This window comes from Loxodonta africana, chromosome 18 (genome assembly GCF_030014295.1).
Source record: "Loxodonta africana isolate mLoxAfr1 chromosome 18, mLoxAfr1.hap2, whole genome shotgun sequence".
Lineage (NCBI taxonomy): Eukaryota > Metazoa > Chordata > Mammalia > Proboscidea > Elephantidae > Loxodonta > Loxodonta africana.
This window is the reverse complement of record NC_087359.1, coordinates 26,325,009-26,350,811: the sequence shown is the minus strand read 5'-3', so window position 1 is coordinate 26,350,811 and position 25,803 is coordinate 26,325,009. Positions and strand designations below refer to the sequence as shown.

General features: G+C 51.5%; 1 protein-coding gene across 1 annotated transcript in view; it reads right to left on the bottom strand.

Moving 5' to 3' along the window:
* CACNG4 (calcium voltage-gated channel auxiliary subunit gamma 4) overlaps positions 1 to 25,541 on the bottom strand; it is a 67,205-nt gene extending 41,664 nt beyond the window's left edge. Inside the window, exon 1 of the mRNA XM_064270373.1 lies at positions 25,322 to 25,541. Within this exon, the coding sequence (XP_064126443.1) occupies positions 25,322 to 25,541 (220 nt within the window). The remainder of the gene's footprint in view (positions 1 to 25,321) is intronic.
* Between the last annotated feature and the right edge of the window lie 262 nt (positions 25,542 to 25,803).

Below are 25,803 nucleotides of genomic sequence, written 5' to 3'. Positions count from 1 at the left end.
ATGAGCTCCTGAGGTGAAGAGGGATGAGGAGGCAGGTGCGGGGCGGGTAGGCCCTGCCGGAGACCAGCTGGCCCACTAAGCCAACAGGCAGATGTGGCAAAATCTCAAATGATGGAGGGGGATTTCCAAGGAAAACTGAAATTCTGCTTCTTCCCTTCAAAGAAAAGCTGGCACTGCAGATTTCTGGGGACTTCTCTCTCCCTGGCTTCTCTGTCTTCTCTCTCGCTCGTGGTCGTTTGTAGAAGGAAGATGTACCCACCCAGTGGTCCCAGTGACCAAATGGGCCAAGTCACAGGGCACTGTGGAGGAGAAGGCTGAGCATGGGTGCTGGGCTTCAGCCTGGATCTTTCTGCCAGGGCACTGGGATGGGATGGGCTATAGGCCGATGCAGCGTCAGACGTTGTGTGATTGCCTCACATGCTTCCAGATGCCTGTCCACGGGGACTCAGGCCGCTGGGCATGTACTCTCAGTCTGGTGGCTCTGTGGACATGCTGTGTGCAGTTACGGGTGTGTACTCTCATTCTGGTGGCTCTGTGGTCATACTGTGTGCAGTTGCATGTGCCCAATGCATTCAAAGGCTATTCACAGCCACGAGGCACACACACACACACACACACACATGCTGCAACTCTGCTTCCCTGCCTTGGTGGACACACTTGGGGCATGTACCCACCAAAGGTATGTCCAGTCTTAGAACGCCAGTATCATATGCTCAGCCAACCAAAACTGCAGCTGAGAGTGCCCCTGGATCTTGGGGAACTACATTTCCCAGGTTCCCATGCCATGGGGTTCTGGGAAGGTTTGGCCAATAGGAGGCTTTGGTGGGAAATGAAGGAGCGGGAGCAAGGGAAAATCCAGGGTATTTCTCCCCCTCTACATTGGCCAGTGGAAACCCTGGTGGAGTAGTGGCTAAGTGCTATGGCTACTAACCAAAGGGCCAGCAGTTCAAATCCACCATGTGCTGCTTGGAATCTCTACGGGACAGTTCTACTCTGTCCTACAGGGTCACTATGAGTCGGAATCGACTCGGCGACACTGGGGTTTTTGGTTTTGACCTTCGCCTGCATTTCTGGCAGTGGCTGAGCCATCTCTAGGCTTCTGATTCCTTCTGGATGTAAAGTCCCTCTCTCCGTGGTCCAAGCTCCTGCTGGAGAGCCTGGCTTCAGGGCTCTCATAAAACCACCTCTTCTTGTTTTTCTCTCACCATAGGAGTGGGAGGGCTTCCTGTGGTGCTGACATCTGGGTTGCCTCAGAGTTCCCCCATGGGACTTTTCAGCTTTTCCTTCACCTGGGCAATCAATCCTTTTATTAAATTTCCTTTGTCTGAAAGACATAGAGTGGTTTCTGTTTTCCTGGCTGGGCTCTGACTAATAGAATAATGATAATGATAATGTATTGTGAATTTAGAAGGTACCAGTGACTCTTACATAAATTATCTCTTTGAATTCTCACATGGGTAGAGATGAGGCTGATATATCGACTCCATTTTATAGACAAGGAAGGTTAGGCTCAGGGAATTTAAATAATTTTCTAAAAAAATTTTCTAAAGAGCAACCTCAGTTTGAACCCAGTTATAATGGAAAGAACACATCTTTGGAGCAAATACCATCTCTACCACTGAGCAATTGCGTGACTTCAGGCAACTTGTCTAATCTCTCTAAATCCCTATTTCCTCATTTGTAAAATAGAGATAATAATATCTGCCTTGAACCTCTTCTAGGATTGTTGTTGTTGGTTCCGACTCATAGCAACCCCATGTGACAGAGTAGAACTGCCCCATAGGGTTTTCTCTGCTATAATCTTTTTTCTTTTTAATTTTTGCTGTGCTTTAAGTGAAAGTTTACAAATCAAGTCAGTCTCTCATATAAAAATTTACACACACCTTGCTATATACTCCTAATTGCTCTTCCCCTAATGAGACAGCACACTCCTTCCCTCCACTCTCTCTTTTCATATCTATTCGGCCAGCTTCTGACCCTCTCCGCCCTCCCATCTCCCCTCCAGACAGGAGATACCAACATAGTCTCATGTGTCTGCTTGATCCAAGAATCTCACTCTTCACCAGTATCATTTTCTATCCCGTGTCCAGTCCAATCCCTGTCTGAAGAGTTGCCTTTGGGAATGGTTCCCGTCTTGGGCTAACAGAAGGTCTGGGGGCCATGACCACCAGCGTCCTTCTAGTCTCAGTCAGGCCATTAAGTCTGTTCTTTTTACGAGAATTTGGGGTCTGCATCCCACTGCTCTCCTGCTCCCTCAGTGGTTCTCTGTTGTGTTCCCTGTCAGAGCAGTCATCGGTTGTACCCGGGCACCATCTAGTTCTTCTGGTCTCAGGCTGATGATGTAGTCTCTGGTTCATGTGGCCCTTTCTGTCTCTTGGGCTGGCTGTAATCTTTATGGAAGCAGACTGCCAGGTCTTTCTCCTGAGGAGCCACTAGGTAAGTTCAAACTGCGGACCTTTCAGCTAGCAGCCAAGTGCTTAGCCATTTGTGCTACCAGGGATCCAGGAAGATTAAATAAGATAAAATACGTCAATGGATTAGCACAGTGCCTGGCACTGAGTTAGATTCCTTTAAGACTTGGCAAGAGGGTGGCCCACAGGGATTCTGAAATGCAACCCAAACACAAAGAGAAAGAACGTTTGAATGATACTCAAATGATGACCTTACCTCTTCTGAGTGACCCCCATGATTCATGCAGTGTTTTTTCATCCTTAATTAGTGTGGTAAAATACACATAACATCGACTTACCATTTCAACCACTGCAAGGTCTACGGCTTAGTACCAATTAAGAAATTCACAATGTTGTACAACCATCACCCCCATCTAGTTCCAGAATGAGATATCACCCCAAAAGGAAACCCAGTACCCACTAGCAGTTTTTACACTCCATTCCCCGCTACCCCCAACCCATGGCAACCACTAATTCACTTTCTGTCTCTATTCACTTGCCTGTTCTCCATACTTCATGTAAATGGGATCAAACAACATGTGGCCTATTGTGTCTGGCTTCCTCCACTTGGCATCATGTTTTCAAAGCTCATCTGTGTCAGAGGACGTGTGGTCACTTTGCTTTGGCCCCCCAGGGCTTAATCCCAGGGTGTTGATAGCTAGTGGTCCCTAGATGGTAGGCTGGCGGCAATGTTCTCTCCCAGCCAGCACTGTAGGATGGAGATGTGCTACTAGGGTGGGGAGGAAACAGAGGAAAGGAGGAAGCAGAGTTGAGGAGGCTATCATAACGAGCTTTATTTCTTCCCGGACAGTCACACCCATGGAATCCTGGGGTGCTTTATTTCTTCCCGGACAGTCACACCCATGGAATCCTGGGGTGCACAGCTATCCCGTATCCTGCTGAGATTCCGACCCATGGTGACCCTGTAGGACAGGGTAGAAATCCCCCACAGGGTTTTCTTGGCTGTAATCTTTATGGAAGCAGATGACCAGGTCTTTCTGCTGCAGACCCACTGGGTGGGTTTGCAAACCACCGAACTTTCAGTTTAGAGCCAAGCACTTAACCATTATGCCACCAGGGCTCCTTGAGTGAAGACATATTCCTCTGCAGATTCAATTCTCCCTGCCTGGGGTATACCTACATATTCTGCAAGACACAGAACAAATGTCACCTCCTCTCCATTATGTTCCTGCTCCAGCACCTCCGCCCCCATCACTGTCCTCGAGCATGGCAGACAGGTTCCTACTGGGCGGTGGCACCTGCTGAAATGACTGTTCAGGATCTCCAGTGTCTTACCTCCTTACCTCCTACAGGTGTTCACTCAAATATGAGCCTCTCAGCAAGACCTTCCTCGGTCACTCTCTAATATCACAACCCTCACCCTGAGGCAACCTAGTTTTCTTGGTTATTCTTTGCCTCTCCTGCTACAATATAAGCACTAAATGAATTGTTGTCTGCTTTATTCACTGCTATAAATAAAAGAGTCACTGGGTGATGCAAATGGTTAGCGCACTCAGCTACTAACTGAAAGGCTGGAGGTTTGCGTCCACCCAGAGGTACCTCAGAAGAAAGGCCTGGCAATCAGCTTCAGAAAAATCAGCCATTGAAAATCCTATGCAGCACAGTTCTACTCTGATGCACATGGTGTTGCCATGAGTCAGAATCAACTCGACAGCAACTGATGTGTGTGTGTGAATAAAATTTTCCCCATCACCTGGAAGGTGGTAAGCAGCAGGCCCTCAGTAAGTATTTGCTGAATGAATGAATGAATATTTGGGTGCCCAGAACTCAGCTTGGGGTCTGAAAATACTGGTGGGGTGTTGGGGCCAGACAGGACCGGAGGAGGGCTGGTGGTAGGTGTCCTGAGGGCAGGGTGGCCAGGCAGCCTCTCAAAATCACAGTGGCCACAGGCATTCAGGGAAGTAGGCCATTCTCTGCCCTCAAGAAGACCCTCCTCACCCAAACCTGGCAGAGCTTCTGCCACCCTTTGGACTGGCCTCACTTAGCAGACGTGCTCAGCTCAGCGGGCATTTCTCTCAGGCTGAAGCTGGTGGGGAGGAGATAGCAAACGCCCTACCTAGTCCCCAGGGTGGGCTCAGACTTGGAAGGCGAGTTCAAGTCCCACCCGTGCCTCTGCTGCTTACCCTTCAGAAGTGGTAGAAGCCACCTCACCCAGAGACCGTACCTCACCAACAGAACCTACCCACCAACAGAGCCCACTCTCCGTGACAGACTTCAAACCACCAGACATGTACAATTGCGAGCAGGGGCGGATTACCCAATAGGCAAAGTAAGCACAGGCTGACTTGTGCTTTCGTCTTAATCTATCGTGGATAATTTCACATGGGTTTCACCACATCTTGTTCACTACAGATCGGTAAGTAAGTACAAGTCAGCCCATGCTTACCTCGTTCACTGGGTAATTCATCCCTGTTAAACCCAGAAAGGGACTGTAAATTTGAGAAGAGGCTTTGATTCTGTGGGAAGGTGCTGTAGGGTTGGAAGAAAGACAGATGCCAGCCACACCTAGAAACAGAATCTTTGATGTGGTGAAAAACATCTGAAATTGTTCACTACAGATGAGTTGGTAAGCCCAGTGCTTATTGGATAATCCTCCTGAGTGGGAGATGTTGTCTGAGCCACAAAATTCACTGACCCAGGCATGTCTCTTCCCTCCAAGGAGTCAAGCAATGTTCCTCAGAGCCCAGACTAAAAAATAATTGTTAAATGAGGGAATGAATTCAATCTTCAGCTCCCAGAGTTTAGGAGAGGGCCAGGTACACATGTTTCCAATGAGTATTTTCAGGATTGAATGGAACTGAAGAAAACAGGCCAGGAGTTAGGGATCCATGCGGGCAGGTGAGGGCTGGTGGCAGGCCACCTGGGGGTCTTTTTTACCTTGGACCTATGCTCGTTTGTTTTTAATTTTTATTAAGGATAATATACAGAGTAATCCTAAGAGTGCAGCCAGATGAACATACATCAACCTGCGTGTAACTAGCCCCCAGATCATGATATAGAACACATTCATACCCCCAAAGGCTCCCTCTTGCCCCCTCCCATCAATAGTCCACAAAAGGAGCTTCCTTCCTGATTTCCACCACCCCAGATTAGTTTTGCCTGCATTTGAGCTTGACATGAATGGAATCCTCCAGCATATACAGACTTCTGTTTTTTTTTTTTTATCAGCCTCTGTGAGCTGGTAGTTGCCACATGCATGGCAACAATCGGAATCTGGGTATGAAAGCATGCTGTCGGGTGGCATCACCTGCTGAACGTGGGTTCCGGGGGTTGGAAGCACATGGTTCATGTCTCACTAAAGGAGCTGTCTTGAGCAGAATGATTTTCACCTTCTTTGCCCAGAGCTCCCCATCTTCAGCACCGCCCTCGGTCTGACGGCAGAAGCCTTCTGCTCCAGGCTACATGAGTCAGACCTGGGATCAGTATCGTGTGCTCTTCTGGTCACGATGCTATGCCCACCTCCTCCGAGAAGCCTGCCATGCCAGCCCAGCCTGCAGACACATTTGGCAACAGTTCATGCACCTATTGGGTGGTTCTGGCTTTCTCTTCACATCCAACCTCCCCCTCCGGATCCACAGCCTGCACTGTGGCCTCTGGGCTCCCCGGGTCAGCATGGGTAATTGGGATATTTATAGGACACCAAGCCACCTCATGCCCTCTCCTTGGGGAGACTGAGGCAGCCAGCACATAAGAGGTTTTAGTGTTGGGCTGGAGAAAGAAATGGAATGGGCCTTGGAGCCATAAGCTTGGATGCAAATGCTTGCTTGTGTCTTAGGCTGGTTAGTCTGCCTCAGTCTCTCCATTTCCCAGGTCAGAAGGATTACAGGCACTGTGCGGTGAGGCCGGAACATACTATGCAAAGCGCCTGAAGGTAAGAGATTTGCAATAAATTGTACTTTCCGCTGTTATCAACTGGGAGGAGACAGCTGGATGACTAAAAGAACGGAACCTGAAGCTAGACTGCCGGGTCTGAATCCCCACTTCACCGCTTGTTAGCTCTGGGGCCTTGGGAAAGTTACTTAAAACTCTCTGTACCTCAGTTTCCCCATCTATACAATGGGGGTAGTGATAGGACTGACCTCACAGGACTGCTGAGGAGTAACTAAATTAATACATGAAAATTGTATAGGACAGTTCCTAGCACCTAGAAGGACCCGCGAGTGTTAGTGCTCTCTCTATACAATCCACAGTAGAAAAAAACTTACTATTGAATCGATTCCAACTCGTGGCAACCTCACATGTGTCAGAGTACAGCTGTGCTCCATACGTTTTCAATGGCTGATTTTTCAGAAGTAGATCACCAAAGCTTTCTTCTGAGGTACCTCTGGGTGGACTCGAACCTTCAACCTTTTGGTTAGCAGCTGAGCACTTAACCTTTTGCACCAGTCGTGTATACCAATATACCTCATGTTGTTGTTGTTGTTAGGTGCCGTCAAGTTGGTTCTGACTTATAGAGACCCTACGTACAACAGAACGAAACACTGCCCCATCCTGCTTATGGGCAACTTAACCATCCATCTCTAATAAGTGGTGAGAGTCCCAAGACCCCAGCACTTCCCATAGAGGTTTTCATTGGCTGGTACTCCACCAAGGTGTGTTGCTGTTAAGTCAGAAATGGTCTAGAGACCAACCAGGTTCAAGGAAAAAGGAAAAATAAATAAATCAGGCAAAGTTCCTTCCCTTTCCCCCAGATATGGGAAGAGTTAAAGAGGACATAAAAATTGTTTCTGAAACTGGCAAAATTGTTATGAAAGGAGAGACCGGAAGGGCTGACTCATTAGGGGGAGAGTAAGTGGGAGTATGGAGTAAGGTGTATATAAGCTTATACGTGACAGACTGACTTGATTTGTAAACGTTCACTTAAAGCTCAATAAAAATTATTAAAAAAAAAAATGTAAAACATGGACAACAGTAAAAAAAAAAAAGTTACTGAGAACATGAAGGGCTTTCAAGGGCTGAAGATGAGTGCTTTGTTTTCAGGTTCAGGAAGACTGAACAAGAAAGGAACAGACATTATCATGAGAGGTGCAGAACTTCTGATTAAAATTATGGAAAAACTTTCTAATCCAAGTACTGGAGATCTCGGAGGGAGACTGCTGAACTTGTGACCTAAGTCTCTGCACACACTCACCAGACGTTTCGCTTAACCAAGACAGCCACTGACAACTAAAATCAGCATTTACAAGCACCTGGCAACAAGGACTGATGGGGAAGCAACACCTCTGCACTGATTAGCAGTTGAGGGGTCAACTGGGTCACTGACAGGAAAAGCAAGGATCCTTTTAGTGGTGGTATAAGTCAGAGTATAGGCACACTGATGGCTCAGTGGTAGGATCCTTGCCTTCCACGTGGGAGACCTGGGTTCGATTCCTGGCCAATGCATCTCGTGCGCAGCCACCACCCATCCGTCAGTGGAGACTTGCATGTTGCTGTGATGCCGAACAGGTTTCAGCACAGCTCCAGACTAAGATGAACTAGGAAGAAAGGCCTGGCAATCTACTTCTGAAAGTCAACCAACGAAAAACATGGAATACAAGGATCCAATCCACACCTGATCCTGGGGACTGGGCAGAGTTCCTTTCCTTTGTGCATGGGGTCACCATGAATCAGGGGCTGACTCGATGGCAGCAAGTCATAGTGGAAACTGTTTTACCTCCGATATTCACCATGAAAAGATTTTTCTGAAGAATTTACACAAACGAAATTGGCAACAGAAAAAATTTGCGACAGAAGAACCCTTTATTTTAAATAGGGTGAGGATTTTTGGTATAAGGAAGTATGCTGAAACTTGTCATAGGGAAATTTCTGGGGGCGGGGGGAGTACCTTCTGTTCAAAATTCACTGGATTCATGTTTTAAGTCTGGCTCAGGCAGAAAAAAACCACCCAAAGGAACATTTGGGACACAGCTTTTATAGTACGTATTTAGTTTTACACAATGTGATAAAAGTTTGCAAGAGCATATATCTGGGTTTTATTTTCTTTTCACTTACTTTTGTGACTACTTTTATTGCATGAGATGGATTTCTAGGAATGGACACCCAATGTGTAAATTGTGCTTACAGAAAATAAAGATTCAACTGTGGGTGGCTCACGAAGGCTTCCATCCAGAAATCAATATCAGTTATAAGTCGGGGTGGCCTGGAATAAAACACTGGCAAGGGGTGACTGGGTGTGGTGCCTGGGAGCCTGTTTCTGGATGCATTTAATAATAAAGAGTACAAGTACCATCAGTGCTGGACAAACGTGCTCATCCACTCATCTGTCTCGGGATTGAGGACTGGGCCTAGTGCTCTTTTTATTTAAATACTAGGTTTATATCTTCCCCCAACATAATGGAAAACTTGGGGAGAAAAAAAAAATAGAAGGAGATAAAATAAACCAGTCACTGTCCCCAAGACCACCATTTTAACATTCTGGTGAATTGCCTTCCAGTATTTTCCTCTGGTCTAATAAAACACGTTCCATCATTTTATACCAGATGATCTTTAGAGGTTCCACAACTGTGAGCTTTTGACTCACTCAATTTGCTATTTAATAGAATTCTACCCATGTTTAATAACCCTCCTAAATATTCACGGAGTTAAAATAATACATTTTTATCTAGTAAATGCCTCAAGAACTTTCAAAAGACTGCCTTGAACAGGAAATAGGAGAGACCTTGAGTGGTTTAAATGTGGCAGACTAGAAAGGAAAAGGAGAAGAAAGAATTACAAATACAAATAAGAAAAGAAGGAAGGAGCGGAGGAAGAGAGGGAGAAAAACAGGACTAGAAAGAGGAAAGGGAAAGTTGACTTGGGTTTTAAAGGATGCTCATAACAGAGGAACTCATCAGTTGGCCAGATGGCTCCTAGGGGGCGTGGAGGGTACACTGGGAGTGGCGCAACCAAAGCAGGGGCCTTTGGGACACATCAAAGGGACGCATCAAAAACAGTCATCGCATGGGAAGAAGAGCTGACTACACCCACTCCTCATTTATCAGCATGTTAGGTTGCAAAAATCAGGCCATTGTGCGAAAATTGGCATTATGCAAAAATGGAGGATGACCACATCAGATCACAAAATGGAGGATGACTACATCATTACATGACTGCCAAATTACATCATTATATAACTGCCAAACCATTAAGAATCATGGCCCAGACAAGCTGACACATAACCTTAACCATCAAAGCCAGTGTTACTCTCGCCTGGCCCTTCCACCCAAAATAGTCAGATAGATTTTTCACTATTGTCATAAATGTAGAATGTCGGTTAACGAGTGAGTCTATAAGTGAGGAGTAGGTGTAGTGTGAATGTGGGGACCATCCCAGGGGCCAGCAGTCAACTCCCAGAGAGACTGAACCTCAAGGCGCACATCTGAGCCCTGCCCGACGGCAGTGGTCAAGGTAGAAGCAGGGAGCCCCCCGGACGATTAAGCAAACAGGGACTCTTCGTCTACCAGGCGCCTGGCCTTGATTCACACGCAAGGAATCGGTGGGCAGAAAGACAACAAAAGCCATTTTCATGCAAGAGGAGTTGGACATCAGGAAAAATCAGAGCCTCTTTGTATGACATGCCAAACTGCTGGAGCGAGAAAATGCCGGCCAGGGCTCAGATGCGCGCCGGGGACAGCGCGCCGCCCTGGGGAACCTGGGCCGTCAATGTGCACTTGTTATCGGGCTTTTCAGAGCGGTCGCCGGAAGCACGCGGGGCGCCTCCCCTGCCGCCTGTTCATGATGAGCTGGTGACACGGCCTTGGCTGGACTGTCTGGCCCCTGGAAGGGAGCCTGGGTGTCCTGAGATGTCCTCAGGGAGCCTTCGGGGCTCCGTATTCCTTTCCCTGCCTGCAATTTGGTCTGGGGGCTACAGGTGAAGTGGGCAGGGGGATTCCTGGGTAAAAAGAGCCAAGAGCAAAAGAAGACCCCTTCTTCCAAGACCTGGTCTCCCTCAGGGCCCCCTTCCCTGTCCCCCACCATACCGTACGTTCTTGGGGTGAGCAAATGAGCATAGCTTTTCATCCCAGCCCCAAGCTTACGTTCTTAAGTGTTTGACCTTGGCTCTTCTCAGCACAGTAGGTGTTGCCAACAACCCCATTTTGCAAAGAAGGAAACCGAGGCACAAAGAAGGTCCCCCAGCTAGCAGGAGACGGCCTGGATTCAAACCCTGATTCATTGCAGGACCTGGGCCCTCCTCCACCATCTCAACCACCATGCCCCACCTCCTCTCCAAGATGCCAACCATCATGATCGTAAAGTAAAACCAGTTGCCATGGCAATTCACGTGGCCCTGTGTGTCAGAGTGACCACAGGGCTTCCAAATTGGTGGGTTTTTCCCTGAGAATAGATTACCAGGCCTTCCTTCCAAGGTGCTTGTAGGTGGACTGGAACCTTTCAGTTAACAGCCGAGCAAGTTGTCTGCACCACCCTGGGATTTCGCCGATGGTAACAGCTGCCGCTTATTTCAAGTCTACTGTGAGGCAGATGGAACTGCAGCCTTGCGTGTAGTTTCCACTTGATCCTCCTGACAACCCTATGAGGCAGGGATGGTTGAGCTCCCAGGAGGAGCCCCTAGCATCTAGGGCTTGTTCTCCTGATTCTCTCTCCACACTCTGCACTGCATGTATGCCACCTGTCCTTCTTACCACTGGGGTCTCTACAACCTCACGGTAAGTTCCCGGGGGGCTTCCTATAACCCGCAATGGCTAGCACAACACCAGACATTCAGCAGGTGCCCCACAAATGCTTAATGACAAGAATGTTAAGTAATGCTGCTCTCTAATGCAGTCCCTGGCCCTGTGGATATAGTGTTTGCGGTGGCCTCTGGAAAAAACACAAAAAGGTGAAGTCTGGTTTCAGCCCCACCTCTGCTGCCCAACCCAGATGACATTTTCTGTGCAAACCATCCCTCTGGTCCACTGCTCTAAGCAAGGTTCTCAGGGCAGAGCGGGACACCCATGACCAGCTACACAATTTGTGAGGCCCAAAGCAAAATGAAAATGTGCGCCCTTTATTCAAAAATTATTAATAATTTCAAGATGGTGACAACAGAGCATTAAACTAAGCACGGGGCCCTCTGAGCACAGAGCCCTTCTGAGCACGAGGTCCTTCTGAGCATGGGGTCTTGGGCGAGTGCACAGGTGACACGGCCATGAAGCTGGCCTTGGTGACAGCAGTCATTTTACACCCTACGAACATGGCCTGTTAGAGGGGCCTGGATTTCTCTAAGGCAGTCCTGATTTTAAATCTTCTGGATTCCCTTCCCTCCAAAGACACTAAAGATGCTAACATTTCAGAATCCCATAGCACCCACCTCCTGTATTGCCTCTTCTCCCTTCAACAACAACACAAAATCTGTCACTTGATCTCTTATCTAGAGATTTGCTTCAGAAAATATGGTTGCCACTGTATCATTTGTCCTGTGGGGGCACTCAAGGCACTGGGGTTAAACATTGACAGCCTGACAGCTTATCATGAGGCGGAAGCTGCTTCTAGCCTGGGCGCAAAAAAGTCTCCAGCTGGCCCAGTCTCAGCCCTGTAGAGCCAGGGTCCCCCAGCCAGTGCGAAGCTGGGCTCTCCTCTCCCTCACCCCAGACCATTCCTCAGTGTGTTCTGTGTCTTGGCAAATGGCTCCACTGCCCAGTTTCCCAGGCTAACCGTTGGGGCATCTTCCCGGCCTCCTACTTCTCTCAACCCCACCCCACCCAGCCAGTCAACCCGGCCTCCTAGTCTTTGGAATCCATCTGTTCTTCTTGGACATCTAACAGTTACTGCCTCCCCCATGCCACTGCCTCAGCTCAGACCCTCGTCATTTCACTCTGGGACAACTGTGTATTCCGGCCTCCCAGGAGGTCTCCTGACTCTAACCCACCTACCCTATGAAGAAGAGTCTCAACGTAAAACCCCACCGATGGCTGCCCTTTGCATGTAGGATCGAGTATCTCCTAAGCTTTGCATGGAAGGTCCTTCATGCTCCTCTCACCAGCATCGCCTGCAGCACCTCTCTGGGCAGCCTGGCCTTACAGACTGCTAGAGGTACCTTCAGCACAGCAGACTTTCCAAAGAATAGCTACAGTCAAGTGGTAGGCAGCAACCTGTGGGCTTTTCATGCTCAAGCTCATTTCATCTTTGTGACAACTCACTGTATCTCCATTTTGCAGATAAGACAACCAAGGCTCAGAGACTGCAAAGAATTTGCCCAAGGTTACAGAGCTAACACAGGATACAGCCAGGATTCAAATGCAGATCTCTTTGACCCAAACCCCTGTCTTATTAACCATTGCACTGACTCAGTTCAGATGTTTCAGGGATTCAATGTTCGAATCCCTTCTGGACAATGAAGCTCCCAGTGGGAGAGGAGCCCAGAGAGGTGGGCAGGGGCTAGGTCACGTGGGGCTTCGTGGGTCAGGGGAAGGAGCCTGATATTATCACAAGTGGAATGTGGTCTCATTGAAGAGTTCTGAGCTGAGGAGTGACACAATTGGATTTATATTTTTGAAAGATCTTTCTGGCTGCATTTGGCGAATGGCTAGCTCAGGGGTGGGAAAGAAAGCAGGGAGGCCAGGTAAGACACTATTGCAGCATCTAGGCGAGAGAAGACAGAGGCTTGGAGCCAGATGCAGCAGCAGAGATGGGGAGAAGTGGAGGGAAAGCTGGGGGGTGTGTTGGAGGTAGAGTGACAGGATTGGTGAGGGGTGTCAGGAATCCAGAAGGGATTTTCTTATCCTGTTCACCCTTGTTGTCTCTGCAGTGTCCAGCACTGTGTTTGGTATATAACAGGCTCTTGGTGTTTACTGGGTGGATGAACTAATGACCGAGTGGGTGGGAAAGGGGACAGAGGTGAGTCTCCTGAAATCAGACCACACTAGCCAGCAGCAGCACGTCCAGCGTGTGAAGCTACCACCACACACTGTTCTTGCCAACGTGTCAAAGTGAAATCAGGCTTTGAAGTAAAAATCTAAATGGCAAAGCCAACAGTGTCTCCAAGAAGTCACTGTCCCTTCTGCAGTGCCTCTGTGGGAGCACAACCACTGTGCTTTTCACAGCAATTTCCCAAATATCTTCTCATTGGGTTTTTGCACAGCCCTGGGAGAGAATGTGGAGGGTGGAGGATAAAGGAATGGAGGAATGGAGGGTGGTGAAAGGATGGGGAGATGTAGGGAGGGTGAAGGGATGGAGGGAGAATGGATAGAAGGATGGAGAGAGAGAGGATGGATGGAGGACGGATGGGGAGGAAAGAAAAACAATGTAGGGAGGATGGAGGGAGGGAGAGTGGAGGGAGGATAGATGGATGGAGGGAGGATGGAGAGAGGGAGGACAGAAGGAGGATAGATGGGACAGGAAGGAAGGAGGATGGAGGGAAGATGAAGGATAATGGAGGAAGGATGGAGGGAGGGAGGACTGATGGGGAAGGAGGGAGGAGGACAGAAAGATAATGGAGGAAGGAAGGACAGAGGGAGGATGGATAGGAAGGATGGAGATAAGATGGATGGGGGAAGGATGGAAGAAGAATGGAAAGGGGGTGGAGGAAGGATAGATGGGGAGGAAGCAAGGAGGACAGAAGGATAAGGGAGGAATGGAGGGAGAATGGAGGGAGGGAGGATGGGTGGAGAGAGGATAGAAGGAAGGACAGGTATCACTTGCCAATTTGACAGCCAAGCCAAACAAGGGTCTAGGAGGTTAAGGAAGAAGTGATTGTCCAGATGGTTAGTGGCAGAATTGGAACCAGGTCACAGGTTTCTGACTCCCTTTCTAGGGATTTCTGCACCCCAGCACCCCGGTCTTCTTTATCATAGCCCTTATCATGCAGCACTGGAAGTTCACAGTTGTAGCCTCAGAACCTGAACAGAGTTTGGTACTGAGCAGGTGCTCGATAAGTATTGGAGGGACGAATGGGTTGTGTTACGAAGTCTCTCTTTAAAGCCCCCCAATGCATTATCTGTTACTCAGGTATCAATAACATGCCACTCAGCTCCTGTCCTGCGGCTCTCATGCCAGCCCAGAATGACCGCGTCCCCGGCTCCTCTCTGTCCCCTCGGGGCCAGGGTGGGCAGGCAGGGCATTTGGCAAACTCACTCAGCCAGAAAATGAGATGGGGGATGCAGATGCCATCACCACCCCAGCACTGCCTTGGTGCCCGACCCGAGTTAAACTCCTAATAAAAAGAGAGCCCTTAAGGCTCCGATTTCATGGGTCACAGAAGCAGCGATAGTGGTTCTGCCTCCTGGAGGTGAATGGAATAGCACCGGACCCTTCGTCTGCCTGAACACCCCTGGGGAGGCTCAGCTTCTTCCATTCCCAGACCCTTGAGGCCAGTGAACTGACCTGGGCCCTCACTCAGGACAGCTGCAAAGTCGGGGTGAATTATTTCTTCTGGGAAAACTTCCAAAGTTCAGGAAACATGGAAACGAGAAGAAGGAAATGACACATTTTGAACATCTATTAGGTGCCGGGCATGGTGAGGGGCATTTTGTGTGTTTTCTCATAAAAACTTCACAACAATTCCAGGAGGGTTAGTCTATGATGCTCCTATTTTACAATGAAGGAACTGGAGTTCAGAGAGGTTAGGTAATTTGTCTGAAGACACACAGCTAATAAGTGGCAGAGTCTGGACTCAAACCCGGGTTCATGTGACTTCAGTGCTGGCTGGCTGACTGATGCTGCTGCTTCCACACAGATGAATGGAAGGAGAAAGGGCACGCTGGGGCTAGGAGGTGACAGAGACACTGATAGCAGTTAAGCCAGGGAGACCTGACCATTATTACTCATTCATTTTCTCCAAGGCTCAGGAGCTGGGCTTGAGTCAAGAAACTCCCCTGGGTCTTTCCATGCTTAGCCTTGGAGATAGGGCCATAGTAGGGGTGGGTCCGTGGGGAGGGGGGCATTTGTTAAGCACTTCTACCTCCTTGGACTTGGCACAGCAGAAGGCACAGCAGGGCTTGATGCCACAAGGTGACGTATTGACCTTGCTTTAATTCTGCAATCCTCAAAGGAGGGGGGGTTGTACCAAGTGGAAAGGGCTTTGCAGGGGGGTGACCACGAGAGTCTCCAAGTCCGTGCACAGCAAAGCTTCCTGGGCTGGGGGACACAAGTGCTTAAGGACCCCAAGGAAGAAGAGTGGGTTGGTGGAGAGGCACTGATGTTTTAACCAGTTCCCATCAAGTTGATTCTGACTCATGGTGACCCATGTGTGTTAGGGCAGAACTGTGCTCCATAGGGTTTTCAATGGCTGGTTTTTTGAAAGTAGATCACCAGGCCTTTCTTCCAAGGTGCCTCTGGGGGGACTTGAACCTCTAACCTTCCAGCTGGTTAGCAGCCCAGCAAATCAACCATTTGCGCCACCCAGGGACTTCCCTGATATTTTAGGAGAGCAAAAACAGAGAGCTCCTTGGACAAGAGAACATCCCAGTCTCCAGCACCTTAATACGGTGTCCTCTGCCCCCATTCTGGCTCCAGGAGAGTGGGAGGAGGGGCAGGAAGAGGCCTGGGGCCAAGGCTGGGAGTGGTTGAAAGTGAAGTCGCCCTCTGTGCTGCTGTGGAGCCAGCAGAGAGCTTGGGTCTGTGATGGGCTGCAGTCTGCTTTGCAACCACCCTGGAGCATCACCCAAGAGTCTCTGGATGCCAGGCCTCTCCTCAGGCAGTGGAGGCATGAGGGAGCCTGGAAACACAAAGGCCAAAACACTCATCCCTGCCGGGATCGCCAGCTCGCAATGGAGGACCGTGTGTTGAGGTTGAGAGCTGAGCCTCTTGCCTGGCTCCCTCCTCTTGGATGCGCGTGGCTCACACCCAAGAGCTGCTGGAACGCAGGAGCTAGGGCAGTTTGAATTCCACGCAGCTTTCTGCTAACAAGCACCTCCTGTTGTGGAGCACCAGCTCTAGGGTGTGCAAGCTATGTTCACATTCCCTGCCCCATCATCCCATCTTCCAGACGTCTGGACAACAGGAGCCTACTCTGTTACGGTGGCTGCTTGGTGCCAAACCTTCCTTTCCCCAGGTGCTGGTGGGAGGGGAGGCTGGGCTGGGACAGAGCCCTAACCAGGCAGCCCAAACACCCACTTCTGTTCCTGGCTTCCTTACTAACGAGCTGCCTGACCTTGGGTAAGTCACTTTGCCTCTCTGGCCTTGAGTTTCTTTTCCTTGCAGAGGTTAGGGGTTAGGCAGTTTTGCTCCTCAGTGCTGGAACATGCTGGGTGTCTTAGGCAGGGGTGAGTTGGGCGCCTGTGGCTCATGACTGTTACTAATGTAATGGGGCTGGGCAGGACTAAGTCCCCCAGCAGGAGTAGAGGCAAGCCAGCCCGTTCAGAGGGTGCTCTCCCCCCTTTACATCCCATGTGCTTTCTTGAAGGGAGGAGAAATGAGTGGAGCTCTCACTGGTTTTCAAGGATCTGCCTTCGCGCACCTAAGTGATGCACCCCTCCAGCAGTGGGTCTCCACCACGACAATTTTGCCCCCCAGGGGACAGTGGCAATGTCTGGAAACCTTTTGGGGGAACATTTTTGGGGGGACAGTGCTACTGCTATCTAGGGTTGAGGCCAGGGCTGCTGCTGTTGTTGGGTGCCATTGAGTCGATTCTGACTCATAGTGACACCATGTGACAGAGCAGAACTGCCTCATAGGCTGTAATTTTTATGGGGGGCTGATTGCCAGGTCTTTCTCCCATGGAACCACTGGGTAGGTTCAAACCACCAACCTTTGGGTTAGCAGCTGACTGCTTAACCATTGCCCCACCAGGGCTCCAGGGATGCTGCTAAACATCCTACAGTGAACAGGACCGCCCCCCACAATAAAGAATGACCCAGGCCATATGTCAGTTGTGCTGAGGTTGAGAGCCACTGCTCTGTCCCGAGAGCCATTGATGATGGTCCCATAACCCTTGGGAGGACTACGAGTTATCATGGTGCTCCTGAGTCAGGCTCTACGGCACTTTCCGGCGCTGCTTTTGGCTGTGGGGGTGTTGGGCAGTAGTGCCAAAATCTGGGGACCCCCATGAGTACACCCATGATTTTCTTTCCCAATTCTGCTCCTTCCTCCACCTTCCCATCTGGAAATGGCACCACCACTTAGCCAGCTCCCATGGCCAGAAATTTGGGCAGTCATCTGGATTCCTTACCCCCTTCTCCCCATCCTTCTGGCCACTTCTCCCCATCTCTGCTGCTGCCACTATGGTCCCAGGTATCCTGCCTGGTAGGAAAGCCCGGTGGCATAGTGGTTAAGTGCTACAGCTGCTAACCAAAGGGTTGGCAGTTCGAATCCACCAGGCACTCCTTGGGAACTCTATGGGGCAGTTCTACTCTGTCCTACAGGGTCGCTATGATTCGGAATCGACTTGACGGCACTGGGTTTGGTTTTGGTTTGGTATCCTGCCTAGTTGCTTGCCACCATGTTCTGACTGGCCACCTGGTGGCCTCCCAGATTTCCATCCCCCACATGAAGCCTGAGCATCTTCTGAAAACAGAAATCAAATCACTTTACTGTCCTGTCCCAAAGCCCCAAACAGCACTGACTGATCCCATGTAAAATAAAGCAGGCTCCTGACCCTGACTCAGACTGCCCCTCCAGCCTGTGATGGAGCCCCCCCCCCCCTCTGTCCGCCCTTCCTCCCATCCCTTTCCCTTCTGCATCCTCACCAGGCACCATCCTGCCTGGGGACCTTGACTTGCTTTTCCCTCTTCCTGGAAGACCTTCCTCCAGGTCCTGCTTCTGGTTCGGGTTTCAGCTTAAACATCCCCTTCCCTAGGGCTCGTCCCTGCCCCCTTGGCCAAGCACTGCCCCCCATCCCCCAGTGTCTCCCAGTACACACCCCTGCATATTTTCATCACAGCATCCATCAGTATTTGGTAATGTCAGCTACCCCATCAGGCTGCCAACCCCAGCACAGCAAGGACCTGGAGCCAAGCTGTGTCTGACACAGGGCAGGTACTCAGCAAGTATGAGCTGAATGAATGAATGAACAGAAGTATGTCCCATAGGTTTTTCCAGCCCACATGTGTGTGCCTTAGCGGTAAAAATGTTGCGAACCACTGAACTAAACAAGGTTCTCCCTGAGCTGGAGAAAACCCTCCTTCGAGCACTTGAGGAGGCCAGGCTGAGCTAGGCCCCACCCGGAAGCGGTGGGCGGGGGCTCCCTGGCGTTTGCTGCAGAAACTCAGAGCAGGAGGGGTGTCCCAGATCAGCCAGGTGAGGAGGCGGAGGCCCACTGGGCTCACTTCCTAGCACATTGCCCCTCTAGATTGGCTGTGCTAGTCCTTCCTTCCCTCACCTCTGAGAGGCTGGATTCTAAGACTCAAACCTCCTTCCTACTTTTTGCTTCCGTGCTGTGTCCTGAAAACCCCGAGTCGGGATGAACCTCTGAGCTGGCTGAGGAGACTGACACAGGAGATTTATTTTAGCAACCCACTGGTTTTTCTACTGAGCCTTTCTGAAGCCCCTAACATGGGGCTCCTCCAAGGCCAGCTCTGCAGTGGAGCAATTAAGTCAGTCCCCAGGCTGGGGTCCACCAAGACCCCCAGGTCGTCTCCATGAAGTCAGCTGGCTCCAGTTAAAAGAAAGTGGGGTTTCCTTACAAGGAGAGAAGGAAGTGAAGAACAGGGGACAGGGAGAAGGACAGAACAGGGCATTAAAGAAAGGTGGACGTGAGAAGGGATCTTGAGGGCTCTTTCTCGACGGGTTGGAGAGTGAGCACCAGGTACGGAGCAGGACCAGCAAGGGAAAACACCCCCTACTGCCCTTCTCCAAATCTGTGGTTCAAATGAAGGACTTTCCTTGGCTGGGGGAAAGCTGAGACCACCTGTTCAATCTCAGCCGTGTTCCGGACAGTGGAAGACCTCTCTGACACTCAGGAGCTGTGACGACCTTAAGCCTCATTTTCTACGCCTTTTTTTTAATCTAGAAAAGACAGGTAATTAATATTTACCTTGAAGTGTTGCTGGCAATTACATGAGCTAATCCGAATCCTGCACTGAGGTCTTCAAAAGTGATGGCTGTGATTATTAATACTGGAGCGCCAAGGAGGGCCCGCGGGTGAGGTTACGAGCTGGCAGAGCTTGGTGCAGCGGGGCAGGGGGCCTGCTCGGGCTGCTGTCATCTGGGCTGAGTGGACGGAATGCCCACGGGTTATCGTGAGAGGAAATGAAAGCAAAAAGAGACCGGAGTCTGTGAATGTTCATAGCAGCATTACCCATAATAGCCAAAAAGTAGAAACGACCCAAATGACCATCAACATTCGAGAAATAAAGTGCCAATACATGCTGTAACATAGACGAAACTCACAAAACACTGCTCAGTGAAAGAAACCAGTCACAAAACCACATCTCGTACGATTCCATGTGCACAAATTGTCCAGAATAGGAAAATCCACAAAGACAGAAAGTAGTTATGTGGCTGCTTAGGGCTGAAGGTTGGGGCTGGGTGGAGAGTGACTTCTAATGGGTACAAGGTTCTTTTGGGGGAGACAAAAATGTTCTGGAATTAGATGGTGGTCATGGTTCTACAACCGTGAATATACTAAAAGCCACTGAATTGTACTCTTGAACACACACACACCCATGAAAGGTTCCTAGCCCAGGGCTTGGCCTGGAGAAGGTGGGTAGTTGTTGTGTACCATCCAGGGTACACCTGTAGGGTTCCCTAGGCTGTAATCTTTACAGGAGCAGATTGCCAGGTCTTTCCTCCCATGGAGCAGCTGCTGGGTTTGAACTGCTGACCTTTTGGTTAGCAGCCAAGTACTCAACCATGGCTCCAGTAGGGTAAATAGTGTTATTTGGATCAAAAACTCTGTGAATGGTCCTGGGTCTGGAGTGTGGTTTAAGGCAGAGCTTTCCAGCTGAGCTGCAAGGAAAGGGTTCCAGGTGTGCTTGGGGAGGGGGGGTCCCACCCTTTACCTCTGGGCAGCTGGGCAAGGCCTGGGGCAGCTGGAGTCCCTCGGGCAGTCATCCACTGTGCAGTACTAACATTTTCTCTGTGTCATGGTGTGACTAACAGCTGGGGGACCTGGTGGGAGGGCTGCTGCCCAGATGAGAAAGGTGAGCGTGATTGGCAGAAAGCCTCCTCTCCCTCTAAGTTTCCAGGGCCTTCTCTGTATCTTCCCCTGCTGGCACCCAGCACAGAGCTGGGCATGAAGTAGGCAGCAGGGCTGCCCCTGGTGTCGAGGCTGGCAGTGTAAGGCTCTGGCAGACCTCTGCGAGTGTGCTGGGGGCTTCATCCATAGGTGATGTCGGGGCAAGGAAGGGGAAGGGCACTGCTGAGGCTGAGCTTTGCCAGGACCCTTTATTCTGGGGCCAGAGCCCTCGTGATGCCAGTACAGTGACTGGATCCTGCATGGACCCTGGCTTCCAGCAGCCCCATCACGTGCTCCAGAACTAATGGTGGGCATGGAGGCTTTGGCACAAGCTGATGCCCTTGGGGCCCAGAGCCTCCTTTTCTCCTGTTGCCCTGGCAGACTAGAACTGCTCCATAGGCTGGTGGATTCGAACTGCTGACCTTTTGGTTAGCAGCCATAGCTCCTAACAACTGCACCACCAGGGCTCCACTCTGTCCCCAGTACACAGGGTGTGTTCTTCATGTTTGCTTACACTCTGTAAAACCAAAACACCAAATCCATTGCCATCAAGTCGATTCCAACTCATAGTGACCCTAGAGGACAGAGTAGAACTGCCACATAGGGTTTCCAAGGAGCAGCAGGTGGATTTGAACTGCTGAGCTTTTGGTTAGCAGCCAAATGCTTAACCACTGCTCCACCAGGGCCCCAAAAAACCAAATCCGTTGCTGTCGAGTATCCCCTGTCAACTTCTAAAATGCATTTGAGATTAAACAAACATTTGTTAGCAATGCCTTTGATTTAACGTCCACAAAGATGTATTACTCCTTTCCTTAGTCCCCAGCCTTGTGCCGGGTGTCACCAAAGATAAAAAGAAAAAATGAGGTGGGATCTTGAGTGGGGGTAGGGACGGCCAGTCCAGAATGTGGTGGAAGGAGAGAGAAAAAGAGAGAGAGGGAGGAGGAGAGAGAGAAGGCGTGTGTTATGTAATGTGTGTATCCGCTGCACATCCTAACTTCTCGCTGCCTTGATGCTCAGACCCTGGCTCCACTGGGTAGTCCAGTACTTAGTTCTATTTTTAATGGCACCCCAGAAGCAGAAGCTGTTTGAGAATGGGCAGGATATCTTGTGGGAAGAAGTATATAGTAAGACAAAGGATCAAATCCGGCCCTGCCGCCTCCTGACTGGGTCCCTCTGGGCAAGTCCCTTAGCCTCCCTAAGCCTCAGTTCCCTCTTCTGCAAGATGGGGGTGAGACAGTGGCCCCACTGGGCTGTTGGGAGCCTACCACACAGTACATGCACAAGGCTCACGCACGTGGCTATTCTGACACTTGTGGAATAGAGGGGCAGCAGGGGTGCCCTTTCTTCGGGGGCAGAAAGTGGCTAAGGCGCTCTCCGCGCTGGCGAGGCTGGGCAGGCAGGCTTCCGCATGCAGCCCTGACAGATTGCAGAGACACTGTCAGTACACAGAGGAGCTGGGCTCCCCTGGCCTGGCAACGTCCGCCTACGGGAAGCAACCAGGAAACAGGCTCTGCTGTTTGCCAGTTGTCAGCGAACCTTTCCCAGCCCTGCCGTGACACCCAGCCTCCCTGTGCCGCAGTATTTCTTCAGTTTCAGCTCCGCGGTTTGACCTTTTAATTTTTTTTTTTCCTTTTCATTTTAGTTTGGATGCACTGCTTTGGAGGCATTCTGCTCCAGAACAGGTGGAAATCATGCATTTTACACACAAAAGCCAACACTGAGGTGACTCCCTTCCTCCACGCCCCCAGGGAGTGGCCAGGGGTGAATGGACTGTCCAGGACTCTGCCCTGGCCACTTGCTGGTGGTGGTGGGGACAGAGGAGGTGTCAGAGGGCTGACCCAGGTGGAGGAGCTGTCGAGGTGATTCTACAAGCAACAAGGAATCTTACAGAAGCTTTCCCAGCCCTGGGTCCCATGAGATTGTTCTGACTCTAGGATGTGGTCTGGTTTGGCCCCCAGAGCCCCAGAGTTTGGGGCATGGCTGAGGCAGCCCAGTTTCTTTAGTGAAGTCCCCCAGATGGCAATTCCCTACCCCGCCCCCCTCTGCCAGCTCAGCCAGCTGCCCAGATCAGCTTGGGGCTCTCTTGATGAACACCGAGTGCAAACGGCTCGAGGCAGCTGGCAAGATGCTAAGTGCAGCATCAATCCTAATTAGGATGAGGGATTAATAAAGGTGGCACCTTAGCCACTCTGCGGAGGCCAGGTTTGCTGGCACGGAGAAGTTATTCCAATGTTCAGGGGGAGACTGGAAAGCCCGGGGTCCAACTGTGCCTCGGGGTGGTGATGGTGCTGTGCAGACAGCTCCAGCGGAGCTTGTGGGACAGCACCCGGGAGCACTGCAGCCCCTGCTCTGTGTTTAGTTCAGGTGCTGTGGCAGGTAGTGACGTGGGCACACTGGCAGCAGGAGAGGAGTAGGTGTTCATGATCTGAGCAATTGCACACCGAAAAACGATGTTTTTCAAAAGAAAGGAGGAGGGTGTGATCGTGGGCCCACTGGCGCCTTTGTGTGGCTGTGTTTCCCCAACTATTGGTTGCACATTCGTGTGTCTTGAAGACTCCACTTAGCCCTGGCATTAAGCTCCGAATTGCAAAGGGCAAGCCAACCTCCTTTGCAAAATGATGTGGGGGACAAAGGTGGGCAAGATTCCAGAGAGGAAAAGGCATGGTCTGAGGGGGGCAGAGAGGGGGCAAGTTTGGCTCCACAAGCCACCCAGCTTTACAAAGCCCCCTTTTAGCTGCATCCAGATGCGGCTAGAAAAGGCCCATCTTTTTAAGAGCTCCCTACCAACCTCCACTCTACGGCCTTCAGTATGGCTTACACCTCAACATAAAGAAAACAAAAAATCCTCACAACTGGACCAGTAAGTAACATCATGATAAACAGAGAAAAGATTGAAGTTGTCAAGGATTTCATTTTACTGGGATCCACAATCCACAATCAACGCCCACGGAAGCAGCAGTCAAGAAATCAACCGATGTGTGTAGCACTGGGCAAATCTGTTGCAAAAGACCTCTTTAAAGTGTTAAAAAGCAAAGATATCAACCGTGAGCACTAAGGTGTGCCTGACCCAAGCCAGGGTATTTTCAATTGCCTCATATACATGTGAAAGCTGAATAATGAATAAGGAAGACCAAAGAATTGATGCCTCTAGAATTGTGGTGCTGGCAAAGAATATTGAATACACCATGGACTGCCAGAATAACGAAAAAATCTGTCTTGGAAGAAGTACAGCCAGAATGCTCCTAGAAGGGAGCATGGTGAGACTTCGTCCTACCTCCTTTGGGCATGGTGTCAGGAGGGATAGGTCCCTGGAGAGGGAGATCATACTTGGTAAAGTAGAGGGTCAGCAAAAAAGAGGAAGACGCTCAAAGAAATGAATTGACACAGTGGTTGCAACAATGGTCTCAAGCATAGCAACAATTGTGAGGATGGCACAGGACTGGGCAGTGTTTTGTTCTGTTGTACACAGGGTCGCTATGAGTCGGAATTGATTGGAGGGCACCTAACAACACCAAACTCCACTATGATCCAACCACGCTGAACTATCTGCCGGCGGCGGCTGTAACCGCGAGAACGAAGGTTAGACATGCGGAAGAACTTCCTTAACAATCAAGGGACGGAGTTAACACACAGGAAAAGGTTCCAGAGAGAGATGAGGCAACTCTGTCCAAGGATTTTTGAAAAATTAAAGGAACGGTCCGCCACCTCTCCCCCCGCCCCCGTTTCCTTTCTCAATCTGAAGGACAAGACCAAGCAGCGGACTTGTCCGCAGCGTGGAAGGGACCAGAGGGCCCTTCCACTGCCACCTGTTAGTTCAAGTTTTGCAGCTGGGCAGGCGGGAGATTTTCGGCGTTGGTGTCAGGGCCCGCCCTGGAGGAGCCGGTCTACACTGTCCGGGAAGGGAAGTACCCAGTCCGGCCCCTGGAGGTTTTCCACCCTCAGAGCATCAACTGTTCGGCCTTCCAGCACATCTGGGGGTCGCAGCGCCCCGCCCCTGCCACCTCGACGGGCGACCACGCCCCTCTCAGGCCGCTCCCGCTCGCAGCGCACCCCTAGTCCCCTGCCGAGGTCTCCCGAAACCACCCAGCAGAGGGTCCAGGTCAGAAGGTTCGCTGCCCTAATCCGGGGCGGGGGTAGGGGGGACTTGGTGTCGCCCCTTCTCCTCCCCACCGCGCAGGGGGAGCGGGCCGGTGGCAGGGTGGAAGAGGAAACGGCAGAGCAGGGTCTCGGAGGTGTCGGGCTCGGGCGACCCGGCTCCCCTAGACCCACTCGAGGTCTACCCCCGCCCTGGGCCCCGGACTGAAGCCAGCGGCGGGCGGCTACGGCTCCCCGCCCCCGGCCAGCCCCGCCCAGGATGGCCAGTTCCCATAGCAATCGCACAGACACCGGTTGCCAAGCAACCCCTCCCTCTCCTCCCTCCCCTTCTAGCCCGTCCGCTCCCCCCACCCCCACCCCACCCTCCTCCCACCCCCTCCCACCCAGCCTCCACCTCCCCGGGGGCGCCGGCGAGGCCCCTCGGGATCGCTCCGGTCCCGGATGCGTGCGCGCGCGCGTGTGAGTTTCCGTGTGTTTCATTGTGTCCGCTGCCAGGGGGTGTGCGTGTGCGAGTGGAGAGTTTTGGGGGTCGGTGTGTTGGGGGCCCACCGGCTGGGAGGCACCCTGAGCTGGTGCACATCTGGCGGCGAGGGGACTCGCCCGCCGCTCCGGCTCCTTTGTGTCTCGCGCGGAGCCGGCGCCGCGCCCACCCCTTCGCTGCCCGCGCCCCGGGCGGTGTTTGTGTGCGTGCGTGTGTGTGTTGGGGGGTTCGGGCTGGCCGTACCTTCGATGCAGCACACCCGCCACAGCCCCGAGTGGGTGAGGTCGCCTCGGGCGCGGCGGGGCGGGGGCCCGTCGTCCATGGTCAGGTTGGTGCCGTTGCAGATGTGCGCGCTGGAGTAGAGCCAGTAGTCGGTGCCGATGGCGATGGCCATGAGCGAGAAGGCGGCGAAGGCTCCGGCCGTGGTCAGCAGCATCTGCAGCCCGCGGTCGCATCGCACCATGGTGGGCGCCTCATAGTCCGCCGCCCGCCGGCCCGGCCGCCGCGCCCGCCCGCAGCTTCACTCCGCGCGCCGCGCCGGGCACCCGGGCTGGGGCCAAGGCCGGGGGGCGGCACCGCGCTGTGCGCTTGGACCCCCGCCGGGGTTGCCTGCGCGCCGGCCCGCCGGGGCTCAAACTCCGAGCGCTAGGGCGGCGAGTGCGGGCTGCGCGGGCCCCGGGCGGGCTGGCGGCGGCGGCGGCCGGGGGCTCCTCCCTCTCGGCCCG